This window comes from Brachyistius frenatus, unplaced genomic scaffold (genome assembly GCF_029030835.1).
Source record: "Brachyistius frenatus isolate BFR_SWC_R1_liver_20210118 unplaced genomic scaffold, ASM2903083v1 Contig_308, whole genome shotgun sequence".
In the NCBI taxonomy this organism is placed as follows: Eukaryota; Metazoa; Chordata; class Actinopteri; family Embiotocidae; genus Brachyistius; species Brachyistius frenatus.
In genome coordinates, this window is record NW_027210907.1 from 238,532 (window position 1) to 266,038 (window position 27,507).

Sequence of the window (27,507 nt, forward strand, 5' to 3'; positions counted from 1 at the left end):
TTTGCAGTATAGTGGAAAGTAACAAAGTACATTTACTTAAGTACAATTTTGAGGTATTTGTAATTTATTTCCATGTGATGCTACATTTCAGAGAGAAATATTGACTTTTCTACTCCACTGTATTTATTTGACAGCTTTTAGTGACTTTAAAGAGGACACAATGGCTAATATAACAATAAGCTTTTCAAATATAACAACTTTTCCCACTGAATTTATCATTTTGATCAAATTTAAAATAAGCCAACATCTCACCAAAAAAAAAAAAAAAAAAAAAAAATCAAAGATGAGAAAAATTCCAAAAGCTGAAAACAGATTTGTGTTTTTTATTCTTTATTTGATTTTTTTTTTTGATTTTATACACTTTATTAATCCCCGAGGGGAAATTTCTCCCAGTCATCATCTGACGACCCCTCAGATTGACCTGCTGTCCCCATTTGTAAAACAATTAGTGTAAAATCAGCTGCACCTGCAGCAAAAACAGTAACACGTTTCTTACACGCTGATGCTGCAGTATTAATACTTTAATGATATGCATTTACTTTACAATTTTAGCATTTTGCTGCTTCATTACCTACTTTTAGCATAAGATTTTGCATTGTAATGGAGTTAGTTTTTTGTTTTTTTTCATTGCTGTATTGGTACTTTTACTTAAGTATGGTTCTCAGGACTTCTTCCAGCCACCTTGTTATATTTAAAAGCCTAAAATATGAGACCGATATGAGGCGTGTTGATACTCCAAAGGTCGATCAAATATGAAACAGATCATTCTTTAAAGCAGATTCTTCTAATATCATTATCTCCCACGTCCTTTTTTTAAAAATTAAAATGAAACACCTTCTCTACCTGTCCTTCACCTGACAACCCCCCCCCCCCCACCCAATTGCGCATCTGTCACAGCCAATCAGAGCCCTTCCGTAAGACCAATGAGGGCGCGGCTTCCGTCCGCCAGCCCGAGGGGACGTCGGGATAAAAACTTAGCCGAAGTGGAGACTTAAGTTTCGGGAAGAGCAGGAGGGAGGGGACTCAGGAGGCGAACTAATCCCACAGCGAGCATGACCGACGCCGAGGCGCAGAGCGCTCCACCATCGGCACCGGTGGAAGAGGAGCCACAGCCGGAGAGGAAAATCATAGGTGGGTTTGGAAACACGGCCACGTCTCAATTACAGCTTTAAAAAAAAAAAAAAAAATTAAAAAAAAAAAATTAAAAATCGTCTTCTCAGACGCGTGAAATAAAGAAAATGTTGCAGCAGCAATAATTGCCAACTTTAAACGTCGGTCAATCACTGTCACACTTCGGTGTGGTGTTTTTTTTTGTTTTGTTTTGTTGGTACAAACACGTGGTGCATTGGGTTTTACACAAGGTTTAGTGGGGAGTCACTATTTACGCCGTTGAAGTCAAATCTCTGAACAGAAAAATGGGAGCCATTTATTTGGCTCGCAGGAAATCTGAAATTGTTTTAATTTGTGACTTAACAGAAAAATGTCTCTCGGGCACGTCTTGCTTTCCTTTAATGTCTTTTTAATACATTTAAATCCACCGACTTCTTTGAGTTTATCACCGTTTTGTGCGTAATTAAACGGGGGAAAGAAGATTATTTGCGTGTTAAACTAACAGTGTGACCGAATGACCTAAATTTGCTCCTTATCAGCTGCCTCGCGCGGGGCGCGCGCGCGTGCGCGCGACCTCAGCTGCAAATCATTTTCCTGAGAAGCAAACGCGCCAATTAAAAAAAAAAAAAACGTTTATTGGGCTTTTCGACCAGAAAACCCACTAATGTCCAGTCTCAGTGGAAATGATAAACCATCAGTTGTTTGTTGTGAATCGTATTTAACTTCATTTCGGGTGTAAAACATGGAGCCGTTTCCTCGTGACCTGGTACGGGCCTGGTTTCAAAGTCTTACCGTTAATGATTGATTAACTCTCTTTTTTCTTGTTGTAATTGATGCAAAGCGAGATAAGAGGATGTTCTTTTTTCTTTTGAATGTCTCTTTTAACGTCATTTCACGTGAAATGCAACTGGGATACCCAAATGTATCATGCGCTTCTGTTGCAGCCACGTCAGTCCAAGGCACAGTGAAATGGTTTAATGTGCGTAACGGATATGGCTTCATAAACAGGTGACGTTTCCTTTCCTTTACCTGCATTACATCATTTCAGTGCTTTTTTTTTTTTTTTTTTAAAAGCAACATCAGCAATGTTTTTTTTTTTTTTTTAATTTTTTTTAAATTTTTTACTAATGGTCAGGTTTTATTTCTCACAGAAATGACACCAAAGAAGATGTATTTGTTCATCAGGTAAGACGGAGCATTTTTTTTTATTTTTAATGAATGTTTTTATGAGTTGATGGGATACATAGTTTTTCTCCACAGACTGCCATCAAGAAGAACAATCCTAGGAAATTTCTCCGCAGCGTAGGAGACGGCGAGGTCGTAGAGTTTGATGTGATAGAAGCGGCCAAGGTGAGAATCGGGCCGCAGTTACATTTCAAAGTGTCATTATTTCAACTGTTTAAAATCGGTTGTCGAACTTGGGTTTCAGGGCTCGGAGGCAGCCAACGTGACCGGTCCGGGCGGTGTTCCAGTAAAAGGCAGCCGCTACGCACCCAACAAACGTCGCTTCCGTCGACGGTTCTTCCCCCGCAGCCCTCAGCCCGGTGACAAGCCGGCCGACGGCGACGCGCCGGCTCCCGAGACCGACGGCTCGGTGGAGAACGGCGGAGTGAGGCCTCAGCAGCGCCGACGTCGGCCCCGCAGACCACCGCAAGAGGCACAAGAAGTAAGAACCAAGCCCATGATGGAGCTTTTGATTTCGCCGTGATAGTTTCCCACTTTTTTTTTTTTTTTTTTTTTTAATTTTATTTAACCGAAACGGAGTGAATGAAAATTTGATGGTGAAAATCTGAATACGCCAAAGAAAAAGTACATTGTGTTTTAGCGGTCAAGGGGAGCTGTACCGGAACAATCAGGGCTTCAGGGTAGTCTGACATTTACAGCGGAGGATTATCAGATTATTATTATTATTATTGTTTGTTAAATTGATCAAATGTAGTTTAAAGCTATGGATCGAACTGGTCTCCTGTTTCTCTTTTGTTTTAGGGTGAAGTTGAGGAACAGAAGGATGGAGACGACCCGACGCAGCGGCCGCAACGGCGCAGATTCTGGCGTCCGTACCGCAGGTGACCCGACATCACTGCTCATAAATCCTGTTGATTTCATGAAGTATTTCCACCTCTGGATGGCAGAAGCACAGGAGTTTATTTTTTTTTTAATGTGATTGACTTGAATTCAGACCGTTCCGCCCTCGCCCACCTCCTGAGCACTCGGCAGACGGCCAGCCGGCAGCTGCTCCGGAGGAGAGCAAGGACAGGAGCAGGACCAGGAGCAGGAGCAGGGCGAGGTGAAGCCGATCAAGGCCTCCGAAGGCCCCCAGACCAACGAAGAAACAGCCGAAACAGCCGAGGGCCCGAAACAAATCCGCCAGCCCAGAAGACGCAGGCAAAGAAACTCTGAATCTTCTGCCTCAAAAGTAAGTGATCACGGTTCATGAATAAAACTCCGAGAAGTGAAGTGCCGAGACCATTTACCAAACACGGCTGAATATTTATACGAAAAGGGAAGAACTCGCATTTGAGCTGTAAAGGTCGTTTAACTTGCCAGCAAAATCTTGCCCCAAGTCCTGAATCAGGATATGATGTCAACGATCGAATGTAGGTCATCAAGAAATGCTGACCAGAGCGTTTCTCACTGAAAGCAGTGTAGCACTCAAATCTGATCTTTTTTGTTTTTATTTCCCTCTACGCAGGAAATAGTTATTGGCATACTTCTAACCAAGCAGTCTAATGTTTATACTGTGCATTTTACAATAGTATTGGATTGTGTCTGTGGAACCAGTTTGTCCTCTCGGTCAACTTGAAGGCAAAAAAAAAAAAAAAAAGTCAATGCAACATTTTAAGATTTAAATTCAAACCCTTGTAACCACTCAAGATATGTTCATGTTTTTGAGGAAAAAAACCGAGACGGTTGTTTTTGCATGTTGTGGTTTACTGTTACATACTGAACACTTAAAAAAAAAAAAAAAATGTATTCTGCTTGCACACCTTGAAGAATGATGCAGAGAAGTCTGCATCAGAGCCCGGGACCCCACCTCAGACCTCAAAACCAACTGACCTGAAATCAACATCTACATCAAAATCACCAAAGGCCTCCCCGAAAACCTCTCCAAAAACGCCCAAATCCCCCGAGGTAAAGGCGTCGCAGCCGACGGTATCCTTGACTTGTGGTTGCCGCCGGTCTGAACCGTGTCCTTCCCTTCAGCAGGCAGCAGCCGCCACAGAAGCCCCGGCACCGACAGAGTGACGTCCGTGAGAGGACAGTCACGTGACCCTTGGAAAGAGGTGGGACCCCACACTTAAAGTGGTGCAGCCCCGGGTCGGGTCGGGCGGGGTGGGAGATGTGGCGGGTAGCGTTTGTTTTGTGCCACATTGACGGACACTAACGGGCAGTTTAGTGAAGAAACTGGATTTAAGGTGCAATGATGGAATTAAAAGGGATGGAAAGGACTTTCTTTAAGGACTCGGTTTTATGTTTGACTTTTGTCTAATACAGGGAACATTTCGGCTCAGAAACTCTGGGACCCAGGATTTCAGACCTATATATCTATAGATCCATATCTATAGATAGATAGATGGATAGATATAGATTATATATATGTGTATGTATATAATCCTCCTTTTAGGATTAGAGGTGTCTTTTTTGTTTCTTCACTGTCCCTGTGTCCTTTTTATTTGTCTTTGTTGTTTTGTTTCTCGTAGGTCCTCGGGTTGGAGGACTGGACCTATTTCACAACACATGCACTGCCCCCCTCACCCCACCCACCTGGTCTCGCTGTCGTCCCCCCAGAACCCCCCCCTCATCTTGTCTTGTGTTGTCCTGTCTAGACGCTGACATGTGGAGAGGGACGGGGCGGGGAAGAAGGGGGATCCAGGTGGGTGGTGGGTGCATATTTAGAAATTTAAAAAGTACATCTTTAAAGAAGAAACATGGGGAAAGAAATGGACAATCTACTTGGTAGCCCAGTTATTTCAACTGCCCCTTTAAAAACATTTTTTCTTTAACTGGAGCACATAAAAGTAGATTATATAGGAACCAGCCTTGTTTTTTATTTAGATTCTTTTAATTTGGTGGTGCATTATGGGAGTCAGTTTAGTTCTGTTACCACCTCAATCAAGTCTTGAAACTACTCCCTTCACCTCCTCAGTCTGAGGATGGATTGATGATATATAAAAAAAAAGAAACTTTATTTCCTTTGTTTTACTTATTTGTGTGTGCTTTTGTTTGGAGGGGATTATGTGCAATGTCAGTACCTAAATGCTAATTAATAAATCATGTTTGCAAATCTCAGGATTCAGTCGTTTTTTGTTTTTGTTTTTGTTTTTTTCTTCTTATAATGAACGGGGTGCAGATTAGATGATGCCGCTTTAGACCCAATATGCGGGTTTTTTTGTTTTTTAAATCGGATTAAACTGTTTTCTAGAAATTATGAGGTCTTCGGATGTTGCCGGTAACATTATTTACCTTCCACAGCATCAATATTCACTCTATACAAATAACATGTCTTCTCTGAACAGTCTTGGTACAAATTATTATGATTTATTTTTTTTCTTTCAGAAGGTAGTGATACACACCATTAAAGAATAGACCGCAAACAGCACACATGACAGATGCCAAGAAAAATACACAAACCTGACGATTGTGATACAAAATTCATCCACAAGAACGCTTCACAGGCAGCCCTCATGATCACACATCTCGCTCTACTAATATCGGGCTTCTGTTCACAAAACCAAACACCAGCTGGAGTGCATCAACAATTTAAACTTTTTATACCATCATACTTTAATATGAACAAACATCACACCGTATGTACACATGAAGTAGTAAAATAGCGTCTTTTAAACGTAGCATTTCTGTAACTTGTGCAAGGAGTTTCTCATGAACAGAAAAATACTTGAGCTGGGAAATACTCCTGAATGAAAGTCCAGTTTAAGAATGAAGAAGTTGAGGCTCCCCTCTTTACGAGAAGTCAGAGAGTCGTGGCTCATTATGGACAGATGGCATGTTGCTGTTTCCTACACCGGTCCAACACCTGAGCTTTGGCCCTTGCACCAAAACTCGACACTTTTGACACGTGAATAAGGTCTTTCCTTAAAAAAAATTTTTTTAAAAACTCCTTTGAGAAAGAAGTCACTCTAAATGTGTTTTTAAACCCAAAATCTTTGGATAATCAATCTAAAATTCACATGAACTTCACTCCAAGTCTGATCAAAGAACAAAAAGTACTCTGACTGCGCCACACCAGCTTTCAGTAGTAGAACCCTTTTCGGTGCTTCATGATACGTCTACATTTTAGTTTGAACCCAAAGAAGTGTTTTACCCCAAAGTATTTAGACCTCAAATCTTGTAGTTGGACTTTAGTTAAAAAAAATAAAATAAAATGCCACATTAGCCTCATGAATCCCATCTTTTAGTGTGTTCCCATCATCTTTAAAAAAAAAAAAAAAAAAAAAAACTTCATTGCTGTTCATCCTACTGTTTCTGTATCTGAAAACTTTGGACGTCTTTGTTTTATGAAGTGCAGGAATTCCAAAGTCTCTCCACCTCCGTCTGTCAATAATTGCCACCGAGTGCTTCACCATGGAATCAAATCCTACCGCACTGGCAGTCACCGCCTCAAAAGTCCAGACAGCCTTGAAACTACAGCAGTCAACCCCTAATCCAGAGGTTCACAGCCTTTGTCGAGGCAGAATTCATAACCATTAACTTGCAGTGGCACCGGCAATAGGACAATTCCAAAACACCCAAATTGTCACACACTTCAACACTGCTTTGGCACCACAATCTATATGAATACAACGATAGACCTCAATATACATGTCAGAAAATAAGAGTTGGGAGTCAGGCCCGTATACACTGCTCATCTCAAGTTGTAACCAGTTCCATTTTCCTTCGAAAGGGACTTTTCAGTTGATGCTTTCCTCCCCCAGGTAGTCCAACTCGGTGCTGGGCTTGTCCAGGTCCATGTCCATGTCCATGTCCATCATCCCTCCCGCCGAGTGTTGGTGGAAGTTGCCTGCGATCTGGTCAAAGGTTTTGCCCCGCGTCTCCGGCACCCGGAAGAACGTGAAGATGAGGAAGAAGAGGAGGAGTACCGCGAAGATCAGGAAGACGTACGGCCCGCAAAGTTCCTGGGGGAGGATGGGAGGAAGGTCAGGGGTTGAGGCAGAGACCTCGGAAACGTGTAAAAAGATCGTACCGAAGAATGGAAAACCATTGGTGGGCTGCTCGTCCTCAACATCTATCGAAGGTACTCACAGCGACATATTGGAAGCACATGCCGATGATGAAGTTGGCCGTCCAGTTGGAGCAGCCTGCCACCGCCATGGCGGCCGGCCTCGGACCTTGAGAGAAGAGCTCGGCTACGAAGAACCAGGGGATGGGACCTGGACCGACCTCGAAGAAGGCAACGAAGCCAAAGATGGCCAGCATGCTGATGTAGCTCATCCAAGGAACACTCTCCTGTCAAGTGGAAGAAAACAAGTATTTTAGAGACTGGTAATTCATCATAGGTAAAAAAATAAAAAATAAAAAAGTCCTCGTGTCACTCACCAGTAAAGCGAGTGCCACGGTCATGATGATGGCGCAGATGCACATCCCTCCCAGTCCTAACATGTGGAGCGTCCGTCGACCCATCCTCTCTATGAGGAAGAGCTGTTTACGAGAAGAAAACGGGGTAACAGAGAGGCCGTTAATCCTCCGTGGCCGACTCGAACTAAAACCTACATGTTCTGCTTGAGTTACTTTTGATAGCAAATCACTGAATTTTGTAGGGAAGTCTGATTCTTTGTCAAATATACGATTCGACGTCATAACAGGACTAAAGGTTTACAGCCATCAGCAGCCCTGTGAGGCAGTATTGCTTTACTGAGGTAAAAGTACTTAATTATAGGTTAAGGTTCTGCATGAGACATCCTACTTCAGTAAAAGTACATAGCCAAAAAGTATTAGCAGTAAAAATATAGTTCAAGTATTACAGTAAAAGTACTGGACTGGTCCCTCTGACTGATATAATATTATATAGATTGGTGATAGTGAAGCATCAGTGTGTAAGCAGCATGTTCGTCACGTATCAAATTTAATGGTGATTCAGTCAACAATTATTAGGATTGTTTGCGGATGGAGAGGAAGAATTTATAACATTTAGCAACAGCACTGTCCTAAATTTGTTCTAATACTTTAGTCTGGAGCAAAGTGGCTGACCATCCGACATCGTCACCCCTCGTGGCTAAAATCGGTTTCCTTGACCCATGAATGACATTGAAACACATTGACATGCCAAACTAAACTTGGCCTACGTGGATGCCGGAATATTTAAACAACCTCCTATTATCTTATTTACTCTTTGATAACAGTGTTAAACAGTAATAGAGACACGCCGTGGTACACGGCATCAATGTCATCTTCATCGTTTTAGGTTTAAAAAATGATTTTAACACTTTAAATGGAACTCGTGTGAGAAAGGAGGAGTGTGTCAACAAGGATGAAGTTCTGTTGGTGTGACTGCTCACCGAGACCATGGTAAAGGCGCAGTTTACTACTCCGGCTCCGATGGTGGCGTAGACTGGACTCTGGACTCCTGCCTTCATGAAGATACTGGTGGAGTAGTAGAAAATCTGCCAGCGGGATACACAGATTTAGGTTGGGTTAATGTTACACCGCACTGATTGCTCGTGTTTGAAAGACTCTCTGATGTCAAATGTGATGCCGAATGTAATGGATGATGTCGTTTCGTAGGTGTGACTCACGGCGTTGACCCCAGACAGCTGCTGAGAGAGCTGCAGCAGGATGGAGATGATGATGGGCTGGCGGTAAAATGGCGAGCGAAACAGCTCCAGGATGGACACCTTCCTCTCCATGTCCATCCTCCTCTTCTCCTCCTTCATCTCTGCCAGCATGTCGCCTACCTCCTGCCGACCCGTTAACCTCCTCAGGCCTGCACAGGGGAGAAAGGGAAAGAGTGAGAAGTGAGTTTTTTCATCGATGTATACTCGTACCAATTTGAGTTTTGAACCTTCCAAGAGAAGATATTTTGGATCCCCGATTTTTAAGGAATAGTCCTGATGAAGAGGCTCTATGAAGTTTCATGGGGCCGACTATATTTTATATACTTTAACTCAGTACATACATTTTACATAATGGGATCCAGGTACTTTACTACAAATACAAAGTACTGTAGGTTACTGTAAGTGGTTAGATCGTATAGAAAACTTCACCATTATTACTTTTTTACAGGTTAGTATTGGGAGTTACTTTGCATTTCTAAGGTAAATTGTGGGCACTGAGGGAATAGTTTACCCGACCATGAAAATTCAGCCTTGACTTCCTGTCAGTCAAACGTCCTGTGAGGTGACTAAAATGCAGAAATGGTCCCAATATCTCCTTGAGCCAACTTTTAAAACCCAAACTACAGCAGCAGGTACAATAGCCGAAGATGACACGCTGGATTTATGAAATGCTGTGGGAGGTAAATGGAGACATTTTAAAAACATTTTAAAAAGGGGTATACAAATGTTTTTTGTATTTAATTTCCCAAAATTAGGAAGAACTCACAAGAGATATATTTTTTTTTTAAAAGACTGAAGCAGTGGATATCCTGACTTTCAGTTTTTCATATGGGTCAAGCTCCAAAAACACCTGATGGATTTCCCATAAGATTAGGGTTAGCAGAAGTGTAGAGGTTGTGCATAGTGTGCGTCCCTCCGGATGATCCAATCCAACTGTTTCATTAGACCCTCCCTGCCTTCCTAAATACCTATTTCTTTCAAACTCCTCAAACCCTGTTAGAAATGTTAAACCTGGAGATTTCAATAACCCCAGAGACATTACGAGGGTTATTGTTACAAGGTGACTCACCGCTCTTGGCGTGGTGCTCCTGTGAGCGGACGATGTAGAGGAAGCGGGGGCTCTCGGGGCAGAAGGGCAGCAGAGCCATCTGGAAAACAGTCGGCACGACCGTTAAGCCCAGCAGAACAGGCCACAAGTCCTCGCTGCCGAGTAACGACTCCAGACCGAGGATCTGCACGGGGAGAGGAGCCAAACGATTAAAAATATGTGGAAAATATTCATGTAAAAGATCGAACGCAAGGAAAACACTTGTCATGTGAAGATAAGAAGAAGATGCTGAGAGGGAGAGTTGAAGGGAAAGGCCACACCTGAGCTATGAGAATACCGGTGACTATAGCCAGTTGGTGCAGCGTGCCCAGGGCCCCCCGAAGACTCGTTGGCGCTATCTCACCCACATACATCGGTGTCAGGCCAGAGGCCAACCCTGCACGGAGGGAAAGGTGGACGAAAGACAGAAATCGGACGTGAGAGAGCTGCAAAAACAACTGAGAACAACAAAAGAAAACTGTGACTTTCTTGTGATTTCACATTTGTTTGGACGGCTCACCGCAGTAGGCACCAATGATGAAACGTCCCAGGATCATCATTTCAAAGGAGCGACAGAGCTTGGACAACCCCATCAGACTTCCACCAATGAATGCAAACAAGTTGTTTATGAGCATGGCTTTCCTCCTGGAGCAAACACAGACGAGCATCTTTGGAATTATGGATCGCATCTAATATCATCTAAATGTGACCTATGTCATTATTAGAGAGTATAAGAGAAGAGACAGATGTTTGGCAGGATGCTGGGACAGTTTTTTTGTCCAGCTGAAGTTAGTGGTTTGAATGTGCACGGACAGGTTTATTTTAGCCTCCGGAGGGCGCTGTCATACAAAAAAGGTCAGTTAATTTCGACTAATTAAAAATCCAGAATCTCAAATATGTTAAATTCAGACATACATGTCTCCTCCTCCTTCTCCTCAAATCCTCAAATCCTCACATAACAGTCCTATACTGATGTTTAAGTTGAGCACACATCAGCAGATAAATGTATAAAAAAAAAAGTGTCATTCTGCACAGAGAAGGATAAACATTGAAGAAACAGAAGAAATATTTGGTATATTTTCAACAGAAGGAGGTTCTCTATGACCCACAAAACCTCCTGTCCTGACAAATGTTTCGAGGCAGGCTGCTCACGTCTGTCATTTTTTGCGCTCCGGTCCGTTTCCTCCACTGAACAATAAGATCTATTGTTAGAGAGGACGTCTGCCTTTGCAGGACACTTTGAGTTGCATCTAATAAATCACGTTGACCTCAGGTCACTGCCACTTGCACAAGTCTTCACCAGCCCCGTCGGTGACAGCTGCTTTTTTTTTTTTAGGAAGGCCTTTTCCTGATTGCACCCACGCTGAACACCTCCACCCCTCCTGGCCCAGTGTCTCCGGCACTGTTTTGATCCCCTTTCGGTCGCTGGAAGCTGTGGGATGGGGGCCCAGCTTGCATCCCGGCTCAGGTTACAGCGGGAAAACTGGGTCGACGTGTAACATCGTTGGCAGAGCTTCCCCTGAATGACTGAGACGAGATGCTGGGAGGCAACATAGGCAACTACAAGACCTCTAAATCTCTCCTGCAGTTTGTGCTTTTTCTCCCGTCCTCTCTCTTGTTATACCTTTCTATTTGTGGTTACTGGCCCCAGCAACCAGCCCATTGTTTGTCGTCTCTCTGTGCTGTTCTTTTCTGTTTCTGCTCTCCCCTCACCCCGACCAGCCGAGGCAAGTGGCTCCGAGTCTGCTTCTGTCGGAGGTTTTCTTCCTGTTAAAAGGCCGTTTTTCCTTCCAGCTGTCACACACCAGCTGTGTGACCGTAACCAAAACCATGTCGCCTCGCTTTAATGGACAACACAGTGATCTGAGCAGCCAGCTGGAAACAAGCACCTGAATCTACAACTTCACAGTCAAAACATCATATTAATCAGCTCGGGCCTGGTGCATCTGTTTTTAAAAGTATTTTCCAAAGCTTTGGCTCATGTACCGTGCAGGACGCAGGCATCGTAATTAACCTTAAAACCACTGGATATGTAACATCCTGTGTTCTCCTACCTTCCCAGCCACTCGGAGACAAAACCCACGCAGAAGGAGGAGAACATGCCGCCGATGGAGAAGATGGCCACGGACAGTGACCAGAGGGAGGTGAGGGTCCCCGAGGGGATGGGCTCTCCGTACCGGTGCACCCATGTCGCGTTGTAGTCCTCCTCGATGATCTGCAGGGGGCACGAAGACAAGTCACGCCACGTAATGAATTTCTTACAGGAACAGAACAATCTGCATAACAAATTTGGAGCTTGGGGTCTGTTGCAGTAAAGATAATTTGCTTACAGATTCTATGGGACAGCAGGATTTTTTTTTTTTGGGGGGGGGGGGGGATAGGACACCATTTAAGTTATTGTTTGATCACTTAGTCCTTCATTTCAAAATGTTGCCAATTTTACACTTTTATTTGACTAAAGTTGCCTCATATTTACATTTTTGGGGCTTATAAAACAAGAGATTTGTAGAAAATAATGTTTATATTTCCCAAAATCTCCAAAGTTTCCAAAGTCAGCTCTTAGCGTGAGTATTAAAAAAATGTAAGTCGATATCCGGGATATCCCGGCCAGGATTTTAACATTTGATCTCTGAGATGGAACCACATTAATACAAATGTGAAGGGATCGTCAGCACAGCAGCAGAGGGAGATCTAAGTGAAGCATGCACATAAATGAAGGACCAGCCTGTCAGCAATATTCAGGATATAAAATACAACCAATACTTAATGGCCTCTTGCTATGACATCTCTTATATAATGGCCAACAAAACTAAATGAAAATAACACACACACACACACACACACACACACACACACACACACACACACACACACACGAAGCAGCTCAGCTTCTATTTTGGTTTTAGCACCTCTGTCATGTTTGCAGTAAATCAGGTTGCCCTGACTCAACCGAGTGAGACATACCGAAGAACACCGTCGGCTGTTGGGTTTGATGTAACATTGATACATGTGATTAAGGACGTAGCTGTAACAGAGTGTGATGTGCGCAGGTGCTTAGACACTCGTGAATCACTCCCGATGCATATTTTCCATGCTGTACCCAAGCGTGCCGCCTTGCTGGAGCACAATATGTGGCTGCAATATGAGCAGCAACTTATTGCATGACTACAGCAAGTCAGGTTTTAAAAAAATCACGTGCCTGCATCTAAATATATTTACATGTATGCAGCCAGTGTTTGTATTTGAAGGGTCCGGCACTAAGTTATAACCAATCACGTATCTCCTCCTTTCTCATAAAGCAAGCAGAAATATTCTCTGTTTTCCATGAGACGAGAGGCCGACTGGAGGCTGCCACCGGTGTGTTGACACAATGAAGATGTTGGCCAAACTGATCCACCCCACGCTGCTCTCTCCTCCGACTCCCCTTCACCGAGCTTCCACGACTTCACAGCATCACACGCGAGGCTCTCGCTCTTCCTTGTTTATTTTCTAAACATCATCGGGCATCACGGCCGCGTGTTGTGGCGTCAAACACACCGCCTTGTAAAATCCGGAAATACTGACAAACAGCTGAGTTTGGTTAAATGTCGCTGTGTTTGCGTCATGCATCTTTCGCTTCTAATGCAGACTGGCACCTGTTTTGCCACTTTTTTCTATTATTATGGGCTCGTTCCGAACATCAATGCTATGTTTTTTCTTTCTTTTCTTTTTCTTTTTTTTTTTACCTTCTGAGGTGCATTGATAACACCGATGTTGTAGCCGAACTCCAGAGATCCGAGGACAGCAGTGAAGACTGAGAGAGCGAGAGTTGAAGTCACTGTCTGGAGAAGAGACACACACAAAAAAAAAAAAAACACACACAAAGAGAGGTGAATAACATGTCAATAACTCTGCTATTTTTAGAGCGGTCAATAGTGCTGACAAGTCTTTTCATAACAGTAATAATGGCAAATAATAAGAGAGCTTAAGTGGACGGCCAGGTTTGGTTTCACTGCTCCACTAACATCAACTATATATAACTGTGATTCGGAGGAGAGACAATCTCTTTAGTGGCGTCCATGACTTCACCGGCTACTTTACTGTTGACGCCTGAACTTTAGCTTTCCTCCCGTTTCCCATCAGGCCTCAGGCACCTGTCTCCACGGTGACAAATGAGGTGACCTTGGGGAAATGAGGACCTCCCCTCCAGCAAAGTGTGTTTAAGTCTCCAAAAAAAAAGATGAGTCGTTTTGTAACTGGCCAATAAATTATAAAAGAGTCGAAAGATATTAAAACTCAAAACTGATATTATGACAATTTAATGGTGATTTTCATGCTTTTAAGAGCTGGTTGATAAACAGAAAAATACAGTCATTTTGAAATTTGGGCCAAATTTGTGTGAAATAAAATTTTTATTGGAGGGAAAATATATGTACAACTGTTTGATGTGCATTATTTTATTTTGTAAAAAGGTGAACATTTAATTTTTTTTTATTTGAGCACATTTGATCCTGTGATTATTACCTCTGGATCCTTTAGCAAAGTTTGACCAATTGTTAGTTGTAAATCTGTAACTGCGTGTCTTGACCTTGCTGTGTTGGGTCTCTAGATAAGTGCTGTTTAGTATTCTTGAGCCAAAACAAAAGGGGGTGTGTTTCTGAGCGTGTGTGTCCTTGCAGAAAAGCTAAAGCACCAGAAGCAGCCAGTTATTCTTCATTACCCTTCACGTTACCTGCATTTCACTGCGCTTACGGTGGACTACTTAGTAATTCATTTACTTTATTCACTGATTAATCTGTACCTACTTTTAATAACAGTAAGGTAAAACAGGAGGCCATGTGACGAGACTTTTCATCTTGTGACGTAGTCTGTCTCCAGTTCACTAGCAGCAGCTTAAGGAGTTGTTGCCTTGATGGCATCACAGATAACAATCAACTCTTTTATATTTCAAGGTCTCCGAAAAGGCAAAATTATCCACAATGAGAGGAATAGAACTCACAACTTCCTGACCGAGAAATGATTCTTCCATAGAGCTGAAGGGAGCGCTAAACACAGGCACTGTTTATAAGGGTGGTGAGAAGGAACCAGTCAAACTAGATGGTCTGTGACCAACCCACAGGACTTAGCTCTGATCTGTAAACACAGATATTTGACTGGTCAAGGTCACCACTAAGAACTAATGCTGTCCTCTATAAATGACACAATGACTGTTTGCTACTAAGGCCTTCATTATAGATTACTGGTATTCTCAACTGTTCATTGTTTTAGACTCTGTTTAAAGTACAACACAGGATTAGATTGCCTCAACAGTTGGGAGATTTTAGAGCTGAGAATCATGTAAATATGATTTCATATCCTTTTCTATTTGTCATTTTCCCCCGACCAATCAATGAGTTTATGCTTATTTATTGCATTTTACGAGACAGTCTACAATTCTGCATATCAAACACGCAATCTGTCTTCCAATCTTTGTGATATACCCGTGCGTAAAATCTATCCATAGACGCCCATGCATTGAAAAGCGCACCGGGCTACGCTAGAAATAACAGCTTTTCCTGCAACACACAACTTTTCTAATCACTTTTGCGACTTAAAAACAAGCACAAACAGATTCACAAACGGTAAAAAAGCACGCTTGAAGAAATTACCTCCCCCCCGAGTTGATGAAACCCAGTCGGCATGATTTTGGCAGCTCCAGGCACCCAGTAGCAGTCGGTGACAGATGCCTCTGTTGCCAAATGGAGACAAACCCTGGTAGCTTAAACGTTGAACACTCTACTGTAGCACCAAAAAAAAAAACCCCAAAAAACGGGCAGACGTATTAAATCCAAACGAGTGATAAATCTGCTGCGTCCTGTCCTGCAGTTTGTCCTCCCTTCTTTGAAGTTTGTGTTGTCCGTCCAGCTGGGGATAAAATGACACCCGCACAACCACGTGCACGCCTCTCGTATCCACAGCAAAGAGGAGGAACGGGGAGGGGAGGGGGTGAGGCTGCTGCTCCTGAGAGGCCCCTGTAGGCTGATCTTGAGGTTCTGCAACAGAGGTCGAGACGCAAGCAGGAAGCTCTCTTGACCTTAACTACCATTGGCTGAACACGACAGGGGGACAGAGAGAGCATGTGGACAGGAAGAAGACCATGCAGGACAACAGAAAGACTGGGGTGCTACAGAGGAGGTATCTTTTTTTTAATTTTTTTTTTTATTGGAGATGAAGCACTGAATTGGAGGAGGTGTGATTACATTTTGAGATTCCTCTTTAAATCAACAGTCTTTAATCAATCTGGAGCTCATGAGGTTTTGAGGATTGCAGAAGGCCAAATTTGGTGTCAGGCCCCAGTTTTATGAGCTCTGTTACATAATGTCAATGAGCCTTTTTGAAGTGTGATAGACTTATAGACAAAGATGTGAGTCATTTTTATGTTTTCCCATCGGAAAGAGCTGCCGCTTAAGATGAATAATTCAGTTTTCAGAAGTACAAATCTTTAAATAAAGGTACAATATGGAGATTAAATTGTTGCACAGGTGTTGGATGTCAGATGAACTGCGGTCAAAGTCCGCCACCATGACTCACCAATCCCATGCAGCAGAGAGGGGCTCGTCTTTGCCACTCTGGTGACCATTGTCTGTGTTCCCAACAGTCGTAAATCCCTTTCTATTTCAGATCACATGCCAAAGAGGTCACGCATCGCAGCCACACTCTCTTCCCCCTCTGTTCCACAAACCCTCCATACTCCCTCTCTGCTGCACACAACAAAGCAGCAGGCAACAGGTGGATCCTAAATTTGGGCACGAGTCACCTGAGTTCGCAGTGTAGGTGTGGTCACGAGAAGTTTGGGGACAGACCGGGTGGTGGGACTGAGGGTGTAAATTAGAGGGGGTGTGTTGGGGGAGGGTTTGCATGTGCAGGCAGTGATTGGAAAAAATATTCTACTCTGGCTCTCTCGAAAAAAACCTATCCATGCCCTCCCCTCGCGGACACACCCCCCGTCTCACTCCACCTTCTCCTTGGGAGCTGGCCGCCTTTGCCATTTCCTTTTGCTGCCCTAGTCGGCACATCGTGACACAGTGGGGGAATCTGACACCCTCCTACTCCTTGCCCCCCTCACCCTCATCCAAAGCCAGGGCCCCAAGCACAGTCATGTGTGAGTCTGACTAAATGTAGAGAAACGTTACACCATCAGAACAGTGGCGTAGAGCCCCTGCCAGCATATGTACGCAACCCCGGGGAGACAGATTATCTTACATTTCCAAAAAGTATCACATGAATTCATACAGACGGAGCCAAGAAGACAGAACTGCATGTACGGTCGTAAACTTGGTTAAATACGCTTGTTATGTCAACGTCTTTTCACCAAAATGCACTCGTTCAGCTGCTACTTCACAACACAAAATATCACCTGTGTTGTCCCCAAACTGGAGGGTGGCAGCCACTGTGTTTGTGTGTGTGTGTGTGTGTGTGTGTGTGTGTGTGTGTGTGTGTGTGTGTGTGTGTGTGTGTGTGTGTGTGTGTGTGTGTGTGTGTGTGTGTGTGTGTGTGTTACTGTTACCTGACCTAAAAAGTCACACCACCACAAAGACGCACACACACCATGTGACGGCTCTCTGCCACTCACTCAAGTGATAAAAAGAAGCAGCGAGTGTAAACACTGTTCTTCTTTGGAATGACCTGTTTATATATATGATACGTGTGTGTGTGTGTGTGTGTGTGTGTGTGTGTGTGTGTGTGTGTGTGTGTGTGTGTGTGTGTGTGTGTGTGTACGTGTGTGTGTGTGTGTGTGTGTGTGGTCGGTGGGGTCAGCTGGTTCAAAATCACGCTATAGTAAATTGAGTCGCGTGATGACCGGCAGGTGTGTTGGTCACTCTCGGTGTGTGACGAGCCGACATCGTGGGTCCAGTTGTGTGCAGAGAGAGAAATGCAGGATTCGTATGATCAAAAACGTTTTGAAACAAACATCAGCGACACGTTTTATTGAATAGATATCACGTATAATATATATCAGGTTATGTGATCTGTTTTAAAGTGACACACTTCCAGGTTAGATATAACATGATCCAAGACACTAAAAAGGTGCTGAATAACTGTACAAATATAGATTAAACTACAGATTACCAACCATGATTTGGAGAAATGCATTCAGTTAACAAAAGTACCATTTTATTTGAATGAACATGTGAGTGAAGCACAAGCTGTAAACACTTATTTTCTTATTTGAATATGTGAAGATTTTTCTTCAATGGATCGTGATTAAAGTCAATTTAACTCAAAATAAATCCCAAATTTATCCTGTGAAAGGGCACTTTCTGCAGGAAGACACCAAACTCAATCCTGAGGACACATCAAATGTGATTAAAAAAAATAAATAAATGTCAAGCTTAAGAGAATAGTTATACATTTTGGGAAATTTGGTTATATTTGCCATAAACTCAAGAAAACAAATCAATGTATTTTCCAAAAAGTCAAGTTAATGGTTGATTATTTAGGTCCTACCATCCCAGGTACAGTGAAGAGGGCCAGTTTCCATCTGCATGTCCCCGTGCTGCCTGCATGGGAAGACAGACACAAAAAAGAAATTGGTTATTTAATGATGGTGTCTATTTGTCAGCGGGCTGATTGGTAAGAAATCCTGCAAGTAATTCATGTCAGAAAATCTTAAAACAGTCGTGAAGGCGACAGACAAATTTGCAGCAAATAATACGAGCTACTGAGGCCAACCTTTTTCATCTATCTATCTATCTATCTATCTATCTATCTATCTATCTATCTATCTATCTATCTATCTATCTATCTATCTATCTATCTATCTATCTATCTATCTATCTATCTATCTATCTATCTATCTATCTATCTATCTATCTATCTATCTATCTATCTATCTGTCTGTCTGTCTGTCTGTCTGTCTGTCTGTCTGTCTATCTATACTTGCACAACAACCTGCACGTAGCTCACGCTTGTGGCACGTTGGGAAAGTCTGGTTTAAAATTATGCTATGGGATGATACTGATTCTTTTCCCCTCTCTACCCTGATCCTGTTCTGTTCCACTATTGTATCTATATGCGGTGCCGCTGTGGAATCAAGTTCAGAGTGGACTCATTGGCCCCACCAGCACATTCATTCAAAGGTCAAACAGCCTCCTTTCCCCAAAGTGGCACCGATAACCGCGAAGCACTCCGAGAGGTGGACGAGAACCAACATTTGGGGAAGGGGAGAGGGGGGTAACCTTCGGCTGCGGCTCCCAGCTGACAGTTCGTGACCAGACACCGGTGTGGAGTTTCTCTGCTGCTCCCAGACCCCCCAATGCTGCAGAAGTTGATCTCATCTGCAAAGAGCGAACGAGAGGTGACATCATTCATCCGGCCCGTTACGACCGATTGGGAAATGATTTCAGAGTGTTAACGTGTGAAATCAGCTGAACTGAACTCAAACTCTGGTTTCAGACCCCAGCAGGAGGAAACCACCTCCGACAGTCCTCGAGTGACACCCGGTTCCTCTAGGGACGCTCTCTTAAAGTTGACCTCTGACCTCGCTGGAGAGAATATGTGTTCACCTGTCAGAGATAAATCTGTCTCCTTCGACAGCTTTAACAGACCCGGGTTGTTTCCAATGTGCAATTTTGAGTCATGTAATTCTCTTAAGTAGGTCATGTGACTTTAATGGTTATTCACGTTTTGTATTTTACAGTTGACACTTTTATTTAATCAAATTTAAAAAGGAGGAAATTTTCTGAAAGAGTGACGCTCTGCATCTTAATTAGGGCCCGAGCACCAACAGATTTTGTCGGACCGACTTGGAATTTAGTGTATGCAAAACGTTTAATTTCTCCAAACGTTTCAACTTCACTAAAAGTTGAATCACCGAGTTAACCAGACTGTCGGTTGAGTCTCTGGAAAGCTCTGAGTGAACTCTGTGAAACTCTTTCTCCTGCTACCATTCAGCAGCGACAAAGATAGTCCAGCGTCTACTACGCCGACACCGGAAACGACCTCGTGAAGTCACGGGTTCGAGTCCCGCAAAGGTAACACTCACGGTTTACAGAGGGCAAGTCCCCTTAATAAGCCACATGGTTCTTGGTGAGACCTCCTAAGGCAAGTCCCTCTAAGGGTAAGCCACACAGGTTCGGGTACGTGCAGTAATACTTATACCAAAGATCAACAATGATATAAAGCTAAAAAAAAAAGTCCAAAAGTGACTTTCTTTTTTTATTGTGCACTGGTTAGTTGAGTCACAGAGAAGTAACTTGATGCATGTCAGAAAAAGGTCATATTGTCCAGTGTGACAACACGAGTATGTTGCCCAAAAAGTGACCCAAAAGTCTTTTTTTTTTTTGTGCATACAGTAAAGCCAGGGCGACACAGGAAGTTGATGTTTAAGGTCAAACGATGCTCCAAACCTCACCGTGAATCGTAAGTAAAAAAAAAAATTAAAAAAATAAAAATCCACCTCTGTTTTTGTACCACCGTTCAAGAGTTGCAGTATTTCCGATTGTCAACGAAGGCAGCAGAGCTTATTTCGCCGTGTCGACGCAGTTCGCGTCCCTGATTGGCTCCCGCACGGTGTCAATCTACCAGACGCCCCGCCCCGGGCCCCGCCCCCCTCTCCCTTTCAACGGGAATCCCCGCAACAACGTGCTCGGCGCTAACTCAAAATATTTGGGCTTTTTTAAAAAAAATCTATTTAAAAAAAAAAAAAAAGCCTTTCACCGGTGACACATCTGGTCCGGACAGCGGTTGCGGGACACAAAAGGTATCTACGCGGGTCATACGCGCGCCACACGTAAAAGAAAACCGCTTATTTAAACACAATACGGAGAAAAGTTTTGACGGCGGGTTCAGCGAAACGTCACGCTAACGTAATTAGCTCGCTAAGCTAACACACAAAGCCACGCTTTAGCCGCCACGCAGAAAAACAAAAACAAAAACAAACACCCGGTGTTACACAGTCGAGAGGAACTTGCCTGTAAAAACGCAGTTTTGACTTCAAAATAGTTTCGTTCGTCGAGTTATCGATTATAAAGCGTCGACTCGCGGGTAATCGAGTTAGCTTCATTCAAATCCTGCGGGGCCTCCGGCTCGGCAGGAAATGGACGACAGCTGACGTTCAATAAAATAAAGTTAAATCTCACAACTTTATGAACGTGAGTTGAGTCTTCAGGTGTTTAAATGTTGTATTAGGTGGTGGTTGTTCTGGTAAAAGGCCCGTTTTAGTTTGAACTCGCATTTCCTGTGTTGTCAAATCTGCTGATTTTGCCCGGATTAATTTACGAATTTAAATTAAGATTTATTTTTATGTTCTTAATCCACGTTGTTGTTTTCCCTTTTAAGTAGATCTACTTAGTTATTTATTTTTTTTTATTTTTTTGTAGTTTATTTTCTAAATTAAGTTTCTCACAAGTAAAAAAAAAATTAACGTTTCTCCTTTATTTATTTATTTATTTTATATACATATATCTAAATTAATTAAAACATCTTGTTTTTTGGTCTCTCGTTAAACCAAAAAAAATAAATATAGACATACATTTGAGATTTGAAATTGTGATGATACTTGTAAACAAAAAAATTAAGAAATTGAATAATTTTTTTTATCTCAAATTAGAAGTCACAGAAATGTATTAAACTTGTTGGAGATTTTGTGCCTGATTTTTTTTAATTTTTTTTTTAAATTTGTGCATACCTCATCAGTAATGTCCTTTCACTTCCTGTTGATTCTAGCAGCACCTGCGTCTTGGCGCTTTAATGATGGAGGATCCGAGTTTTGACAGTCTGCAGCTGAGCCTGCCGCTGAGCCAGGACTCCTTCATACAGCTGTGGGACAGCGTGTAAGTCAAGTTTAAGTTTTTACAGTTCGTGACATTTTTTTTGTTTTAAAGTTCAACTTTTGAAAAAGTGAACCGTTCTGGTGCATGTTTTTTTTGTTTTTTTTTTTTTGTTTGCAGTGTAACTCCGCCTATCTCCACCATCCCAACTGCGGATAACGAGCCTCATCATCCATGGAGGCCACAAATGGACATTTTGGTAAACGTGCAATGAGCTGAATTGCTGCGGGAGAAAGCTTCCTGTTGGGAGATGTTCGTCCGTATAACCTCAATCCAAACATCTTCTTTCACAGCTCATCAATGACCAAGTGCTGACTGAGGGCTTTGACGAGAATCTGTTCGAGCTGCCTGCAGAGATCTTGGCGAAAGACGGCGTCACCCCTCCGTCCTCCACCGTCCCGGTGACAACCGACTATCCGGGGGAGTGCGGCTTCCAGCTTCGCTTTCAGAAGTCTGGCACAGCCAAGTCCGTCACTTCCACTGTAAGTTATATCTTTCACATGAATTCTCTAAAATATTGGATTCTACTTATTAGTTGATTTATTATATATATATATATATTTTGTTTTTAAATGGACTGGCAAGTCAGAGGATCGTGGTACCGGATTTATCGATGTGAAACAAATCACCAACAATATTGGATCAGTCGTTATCTAAAGCTGTAACAGGACTTGCAGAAGATTATCACGCAACCAAACATGGCAAAGAGGAGAGACGTCTGATGTTTGAGCCTTTTCACCTGAGACAAAGAGGATTTTATTTTTGGGGCGACATTTGCTGTTCAAATTAATTTCCCTTCATCTAAAGTGTAATTTCTAAAAAATTAAAAAAAAAAAAAAGACACTCCTCTTATTAGTTGTTCTTCGAATGATTATAAACGTATCTACACAGACTTGAAACTACTTTAAAGTGTTGAAATTAAGATTTTTATGTAACTTCGCTGGTTTAAATATTCTTTTACCTACAAATTTATTCGAAGCGGGTAAAATATTAAAACCTTTTAGATTATATGTTAAAATATAATTTCTTACCTCGGCGCTGCGTTAAAAAAAAAATCCCTCCTTTCGTATCTCTGCTGGTGGAAATCTTTTTCATTGAGGCGATTCATTTAAAATTTGAAGGTCCAGAGTCAGTCACTCGGTCTGAGCAGCCAATGGTGTCGACGTGTCCTCCACGAACCCCCCAGCGGTGCTGCGTGGTTGGCCAGCTGCGCTGAGGTTAGGGTGGTCTGCCCTGAAACGCCCGCCTCCTGCGACTTGCGCTCAGGTCTGTGGGAGAGGTGCAGTCGGGTTGTAAAGATCAGCCCTGACATGACGGGACATGTTCCTGCTCTGTCTTCTTTCAGAACAGGAAGTGTTGAAATAGACCAAAGAAAGGTTAAAAAAAAATAAAAAAATGTTTTTAATTTGTTAAATCGGAACATGAGATTTTGCTGTTTGATTCTTCAGAAAATACATTTTTGAACAATTAATGATCATTTTTGTGTTTTAAAATAACCCTGAAACAGATCTCAGACCATCGTTTTTGGTATTTTAACTCCTCGTCCGTTTGCACAGTTCAGATAAGTGCGCCGATAATAACACAGTGGGACTTTTTCTACCCGTCTTTTCTCTTTTAGTTCTCGGAGGTTCTCAACAAGCTGTACTGCCAGCTGGCGAAGACCAGTCCCGTCGAGGTGCTGGTGAGCAAGGAGCCTCCCCAGGGTGCCGTCCTCAGAGCCACCGCGGTTTACAAGAAGACGGAGCACGTGGCCGATGTGGTCCGCCGGTGTCCCCATCACCAGAACGAGGACAGTAAGTAGAATTGTTTTTGGCCTCGAGAGTAGTCTTACACTGTTGTGAGAAGTAGTAATTGGGTGAGGAGATTTTTTTAATTTATTTGATCTAATCTGACTCAGCCGCGGAGCATCGCAGCCATCTGATCCGAGTGGAGGGCAGCCAGAGGGCTCAGTACTTCGAAGACCCGCACACAAAGAGACAGAGTGTCACCGTCCCATACGAGCGCCCTCAGGTATGACCGCTGCACTCGTAGCTTTCCGAGGCAAACGTCCCATCGTCTACAGCGTTGTTTTTTTTTTTTCACCCTATTTTCTACAGTTCACCCTTACAGCATTTATGTGAGTATATGAACCGTGTCTGAATATAAATACCCGAAAGATGTGACACGTTTTAGCGCTTTAACTTTGAAACGATCCAGAAATTTATTGAAAATACTGCAAAATTTTAAACTTGGGAAAACACAAAGTTTAGTGTAGAAAATGAATTCGTCACAATACATGTACTAATGTTTCATTTCATAACAAACGCAACTCTGATCTTGGAAAGTGGCACTCGTGTTCACAGCAGCATCTTCTTCAAAAAACTAAATCACGTTTCAATTTCATGTGATTTTTTTTTTTAAATTTTTACCACATTGCCTCTTTGAGCCAAAGTCTGTTGACCTCAAGGCAGCCATTGAATTTACAATATTTACTCTGTTCCTGTTACAGCTGGGCTCAGAGATGACAACCTTCCTGCTGAGCTTCATGTGCAACAGCTCCTGCATGGGGGGCATGAACCGCCGGCCCATCCTCACCATCCTGACGCTGGAAACTCCAGAGTAAGTGCGGGTTGGGAGAGTGCCGAGGGGTCACGTGGTGTATTTGGACCATCTCGGATTACATTTCTAAAATTTCTCTGCAGTTTATTTTCTTGCTAAGGGAGCATTCGGAGGAGTCTTTATCTCGTAGCTTGTATTTGATATTGATTTTGTTGATGCAGCCCAGAAACGCCCTTTGACCCTCACCGCTGACCATTTACTTCTGTAGGGGTTTGGTTTTGGGCCGGAGGTGCTTTGAGGTTCGTGTCTGTGCATGTCCGGGCAGAGACCGCAAAACTGAGGAGGAAAATAACAGCAAGATGGGGAACGGGACCAAACAAACCAAAAAAAGAAGTATGTATTTTGTTGTTGCTTTACATTTGATTAAAGTTTCTTCCCTTTTCTAACCTCACTTTTATTTCTCAGAGAGCGCTCCCGCAACAACTTCTACGAAGAAGTCCAAATCTGCCTCGAGCACGGAGGAGGAGGACAAGGAGGAGTTTGTTCTCAATGTGAGTGGTTTTGTTTGCAGCTCCTGAGCTGGCTTCATCATTCGTGACGTTTCCAGGCCGGTTGGGTAACTTTGATTTGTTTCTGCAGGTTCGTGGCCGTGAGCGTTATGAAATGTTGAAGAAAATCAACGACGGACTGGAGCTGCTGGACAAGGACGGGTAAGAGACGCCCCAAAAAGACGGAGCTGAAATCATTTTTTAGTAGAGTTTAAAAGTGCTATTGCAAAATGTCAGACTCAATTTGATTGGCAGATTTTGTTGACAAATACAAGCGATTAAAATACAGATATCAGCAAGGAGATTCAGTCTCAACTCATTTCACACGTCAACTGTGACTTTGTCTTTTGCTGAAGTTGAGTTTCAGCCGACGTGTATAATCTTTGTGTTACAACTGAGCAAACGTGTCTTTGCACACAGATACCATATTGTAAATATATTGTTGTTCCCACATTCACACACGTTTTGTTGTATTAAGAAACAAAGTGGAACATTACTCAGTATTTGTCAAAACAAACATGTTTATATGCATTTCCCAGCAAAATGTCAGGCTTGTAAGCAAAAGGCAAAATCTTGAGGCCCTTCTTATAGACATATCACAATTATCTTCTTTTTTGTTTTTTTTTACACATTTATTGCTTTCCCGTTTTCATTGTCATAAAATGTATTTCAGATAAACCCAAAATATGTCACGTGTGCTTTAAGTTGTCTCACTTTCTTTCCACAGAAAGTCCAAACCCAAAGTCTCGGTCAAAACCGAGCTTCCTCTGCCGTCCAGCGGAAAGCGTCTGCTGCACAAAGGAGAAAAGAGCGACAGCGACTGAAAGGCTTCTTCTGTTGCATGAAATCTAACGTCGCCTCGCTTCCCTCCGAGCCATCGGGGTTATTTCAGGTTTTTACTCGTCCTTGGAACAGCAAATCACCTCCTGCCTCAAAACAACAACTGTACTGCCTGATCATTTACTTTTAAGTACTGTACAGTGTTTTGCTGTTTCTTCTTTCTCTTTTCTTTTTTTTTTTTTGCTTATGCAAATAAATAAAGGCTGAGTAGATTATGCAAAGGAGAGCAGTACATAGTGTTAGCAAGTCTGCTTTCTCCTCACGGCCCCCGCTGGTTTTAAAGGCGCCGTGAAAACGGGCCTGTGATTCGATGTGTGGGCGGGATTTAAAACGGGGAAGAGGTTTGATTGACTCAGTGTTAAATTTTGCAGGGACATTTTATTTGACTTGTCATTATTCCTTTTGGACATTTATGTCAGTCATGTTGTCATATTACAAACAGCTTAGTCGGAATGAAAACTAAAGAGTGTTCTTGGATTTTCACAAAGGGTCCAAAATTGTTAACGAGTCACTGCCGTTGATTCGAAAAAAGTGCCGAGTCGCACTTTTAAAACTTGAATTGAGTTTACCTCCATTTATTTCGCTGTATTACTGCACCACATCCCCATCCAGTTACAGACACTGATGCCCCCGTCAGACAGTTGTGATTGTCGGTCAACTCTGTCCAACTTTGTGTCAGTCCTTCCGGGATTTTTGTTATTTGGAGATCAAAAATTAAAATTTTGTGGGGTCGGGCTTTCTCAAAAATTGCCGGAATTGGCAAAAATTGCAAGCTAGATAAAAACTGTTATCGAAAAAGATATCTGTTATGTTAAGCTTACTGCACAACACAGAAACAATTGGAAATATTTAAATTTATTTCATTTTCTTATCGGCAGAGAGGTTGAGGGGCCTTGCTGACTGAAAATGAGGATAACATTTTTGGTCCTAAAGTTTTGTTTGGAAAGGATTATCATGTGACATAATTCCTTCAGATGAACCCCTATCGAGCATTTTTGTGTTGCACAGAAATGAGCTCTTCTGAATTTGCATTAATTATTGATATCCTGGAGTGACTGACGTGCTGTGTAAACATACATGAACTGAAAGATTAAAAACGACACAGGAGCCAGTGGAAAACAAAACTAACACACAATGCACTGCACAGTATTAACTAATATCTTCCATCAGTGGGGCCTTTATTTTTTTTTTATATATATATATTAGTGTCCCCTCTAGTTATGATGTTGTTTGTGGGAAAGGCGTCATAATTTTTCGTTAAGATTAACACTAGATTTGGTAGATAAGGGACTGGCTGGATCATCCCGTAAACTAATCGCTTTTTAGTGGGAAGTTTTATACGTAGAAAAATAAGGACAAGATAGTGAGAGAAGAGGGACTCTCATGTAAAAACACAGGATGCTGTAATAACAAAAACACTTTTCATTTTACGGGACCTTTTTAGAAAAATTTTCAAGAGGATTTTTCAGTAAACTTGATAAAATTACTTATTACAACACCAGTTCTTATTTTTTAGTTTTCCTCTTTGACCAACCAATTTATCATTTCAGTCATCCGTATATCTGAAGGCATTTCTTTGTGTTTCTGTGTCTTTATAGATTGTTTTGGGAACTTAGTTTTGTATAAGAGGTTTATCATTCTATATTTTTCTGTCATTATTTTTTCACTTCTTTTTTTTTTTTTTTTTTACTAATTGGCATATTTGTTACGTGAAGCTTTAGACCAAAATAAAAGCGTTCTGTATCAATTTGTCCTCTTGTCAAATGATACACACACACATTATTTTGTCTTATTAATGTGCTGAT

The 27,507-nt window shown here is 42.3% G+C and overlaps 3 protein-coding genes and 1 long non-coding RNA gene across 6 annotated transcripts; 2 read left to right on the forward strand and 2 right to left on the reverse strand.

The window, feature by feature from the left end:
* Positions 1-996: 996 nt before the first annotated feature.
* LOC138635446 (Y-box-binding protein 2-A-like) lies at positions 997-5,400 on the forward strand. Its single transcript, XM_069722913.1, is given in 11 exon segments — positions 997-1,131; positions 2,055-2,118; positions 2,262-2,295; positions 2,371-2,460; positions 2,540-2,776; positions 3,097-3,176; positions 3,290-3,360; positions 3,363-3,526; positions 4,105-4,242; positions 4,315-4,394; positions 4,812-5,400. Coding segments are annotated over 10 exon segments (999 nt in total). The 5' UTR covers positions 997-1,052; the 3' UTR covers positions 4,357-4,394; positions 4,812-5,400.
* A 1,069-nt stretch (positions 5,401-6,469) lies between these two features.
* Positions 6,470-15,877, reverse strand: LOC138635445 (solute carrier family 2, facilitated glucose transporter member 4-like). Its single transcript, XM_069722912.1, has 11 exons — positions 15,615-15,877; positions 13,713-13,808; positions 12,042-12,202; positions 10,508-10,632; positions 10,269-10,384; positions 9,970-10,132; positions 8,862-9,049; positions 8,625-8,729; positions 7,666-7,767; positions 7,372-7,575; positions 6,470-7,244 (listed from the first exon to the last, which is right to left on the reverse strand). Exons 1-11 carry the CDS (start codon positions 15,645-15,647, stop codon positions 7,020-7,022), a joined length of 1,518 nt encoding a protein of 505 aa, XP_069579013.1. The 5' UTR covers positions 15,648-15,877; the 3' UTR covers positions 6,470-7,019.
* A 2,091-nt stretch (positions 15,878-17,968) lies between these two features.
* On the reverse strand, positions 17,969-22,948 carry LOC138635427 (uncharacterized). The gene is made up of 3 exons (XR_011312137.1): positions 22,808-22,948; positions 19,185-19,283; positions 17,969-18,506 (listed from the first exon to the last, which is right to left on the reverse strand). It is a non-coding gene; the product is annotated as an uncharacterized lncRNA (long non-coding RNA).
* tp53 (tumor protein p53) lies at positions 20,656-27,449 on the forward strand. 3 transcript variants are annotated; one of them, XM_069722887.1, is made up of 11 exons: positions 20,656-20,707; positions 21,673-21,779; positions 21,897-21,975; positions 22,070-22,258; positions 23,395-23,569; positions 23,674-23,786; positions 24,265-24,374; positions 24,583-24,721; positions 24,782-24,865; positions 24,954-25,024; positions 25,590-27,449. In XM_069722887.1, the coding sequence occupies exons 2-11, from the start codon at positions 21,697-21,699 to the stop codon at positions 25,684-25,686; spliced, it is 1,140 nt and encodes a 379-aa protein (XP_069578988.1). In that variant the 5' UTR covers positions 20,656-20,707; positions 21,673-21,696; the 3' UTR covers positions 25,687-27,449. The 3 variants fall into 3 exon arrangements, with proteins under 3 accessions (XP_069578988.1, XP_069578989.1, XP_069578987.1); XM_069722888.1 differs by having other exon boundaries at positions 21,676-21,779; XM_069722886.1 differs by lacking the exon at positions 20,656-20,707 and adding an exon at positions 21,078-21,098 and having other exon boundaries at positions 24,583-24,707; positions 24,780-24,865.
* Positions 27,450-27,507: the final 58 nt, after the last annotated feature.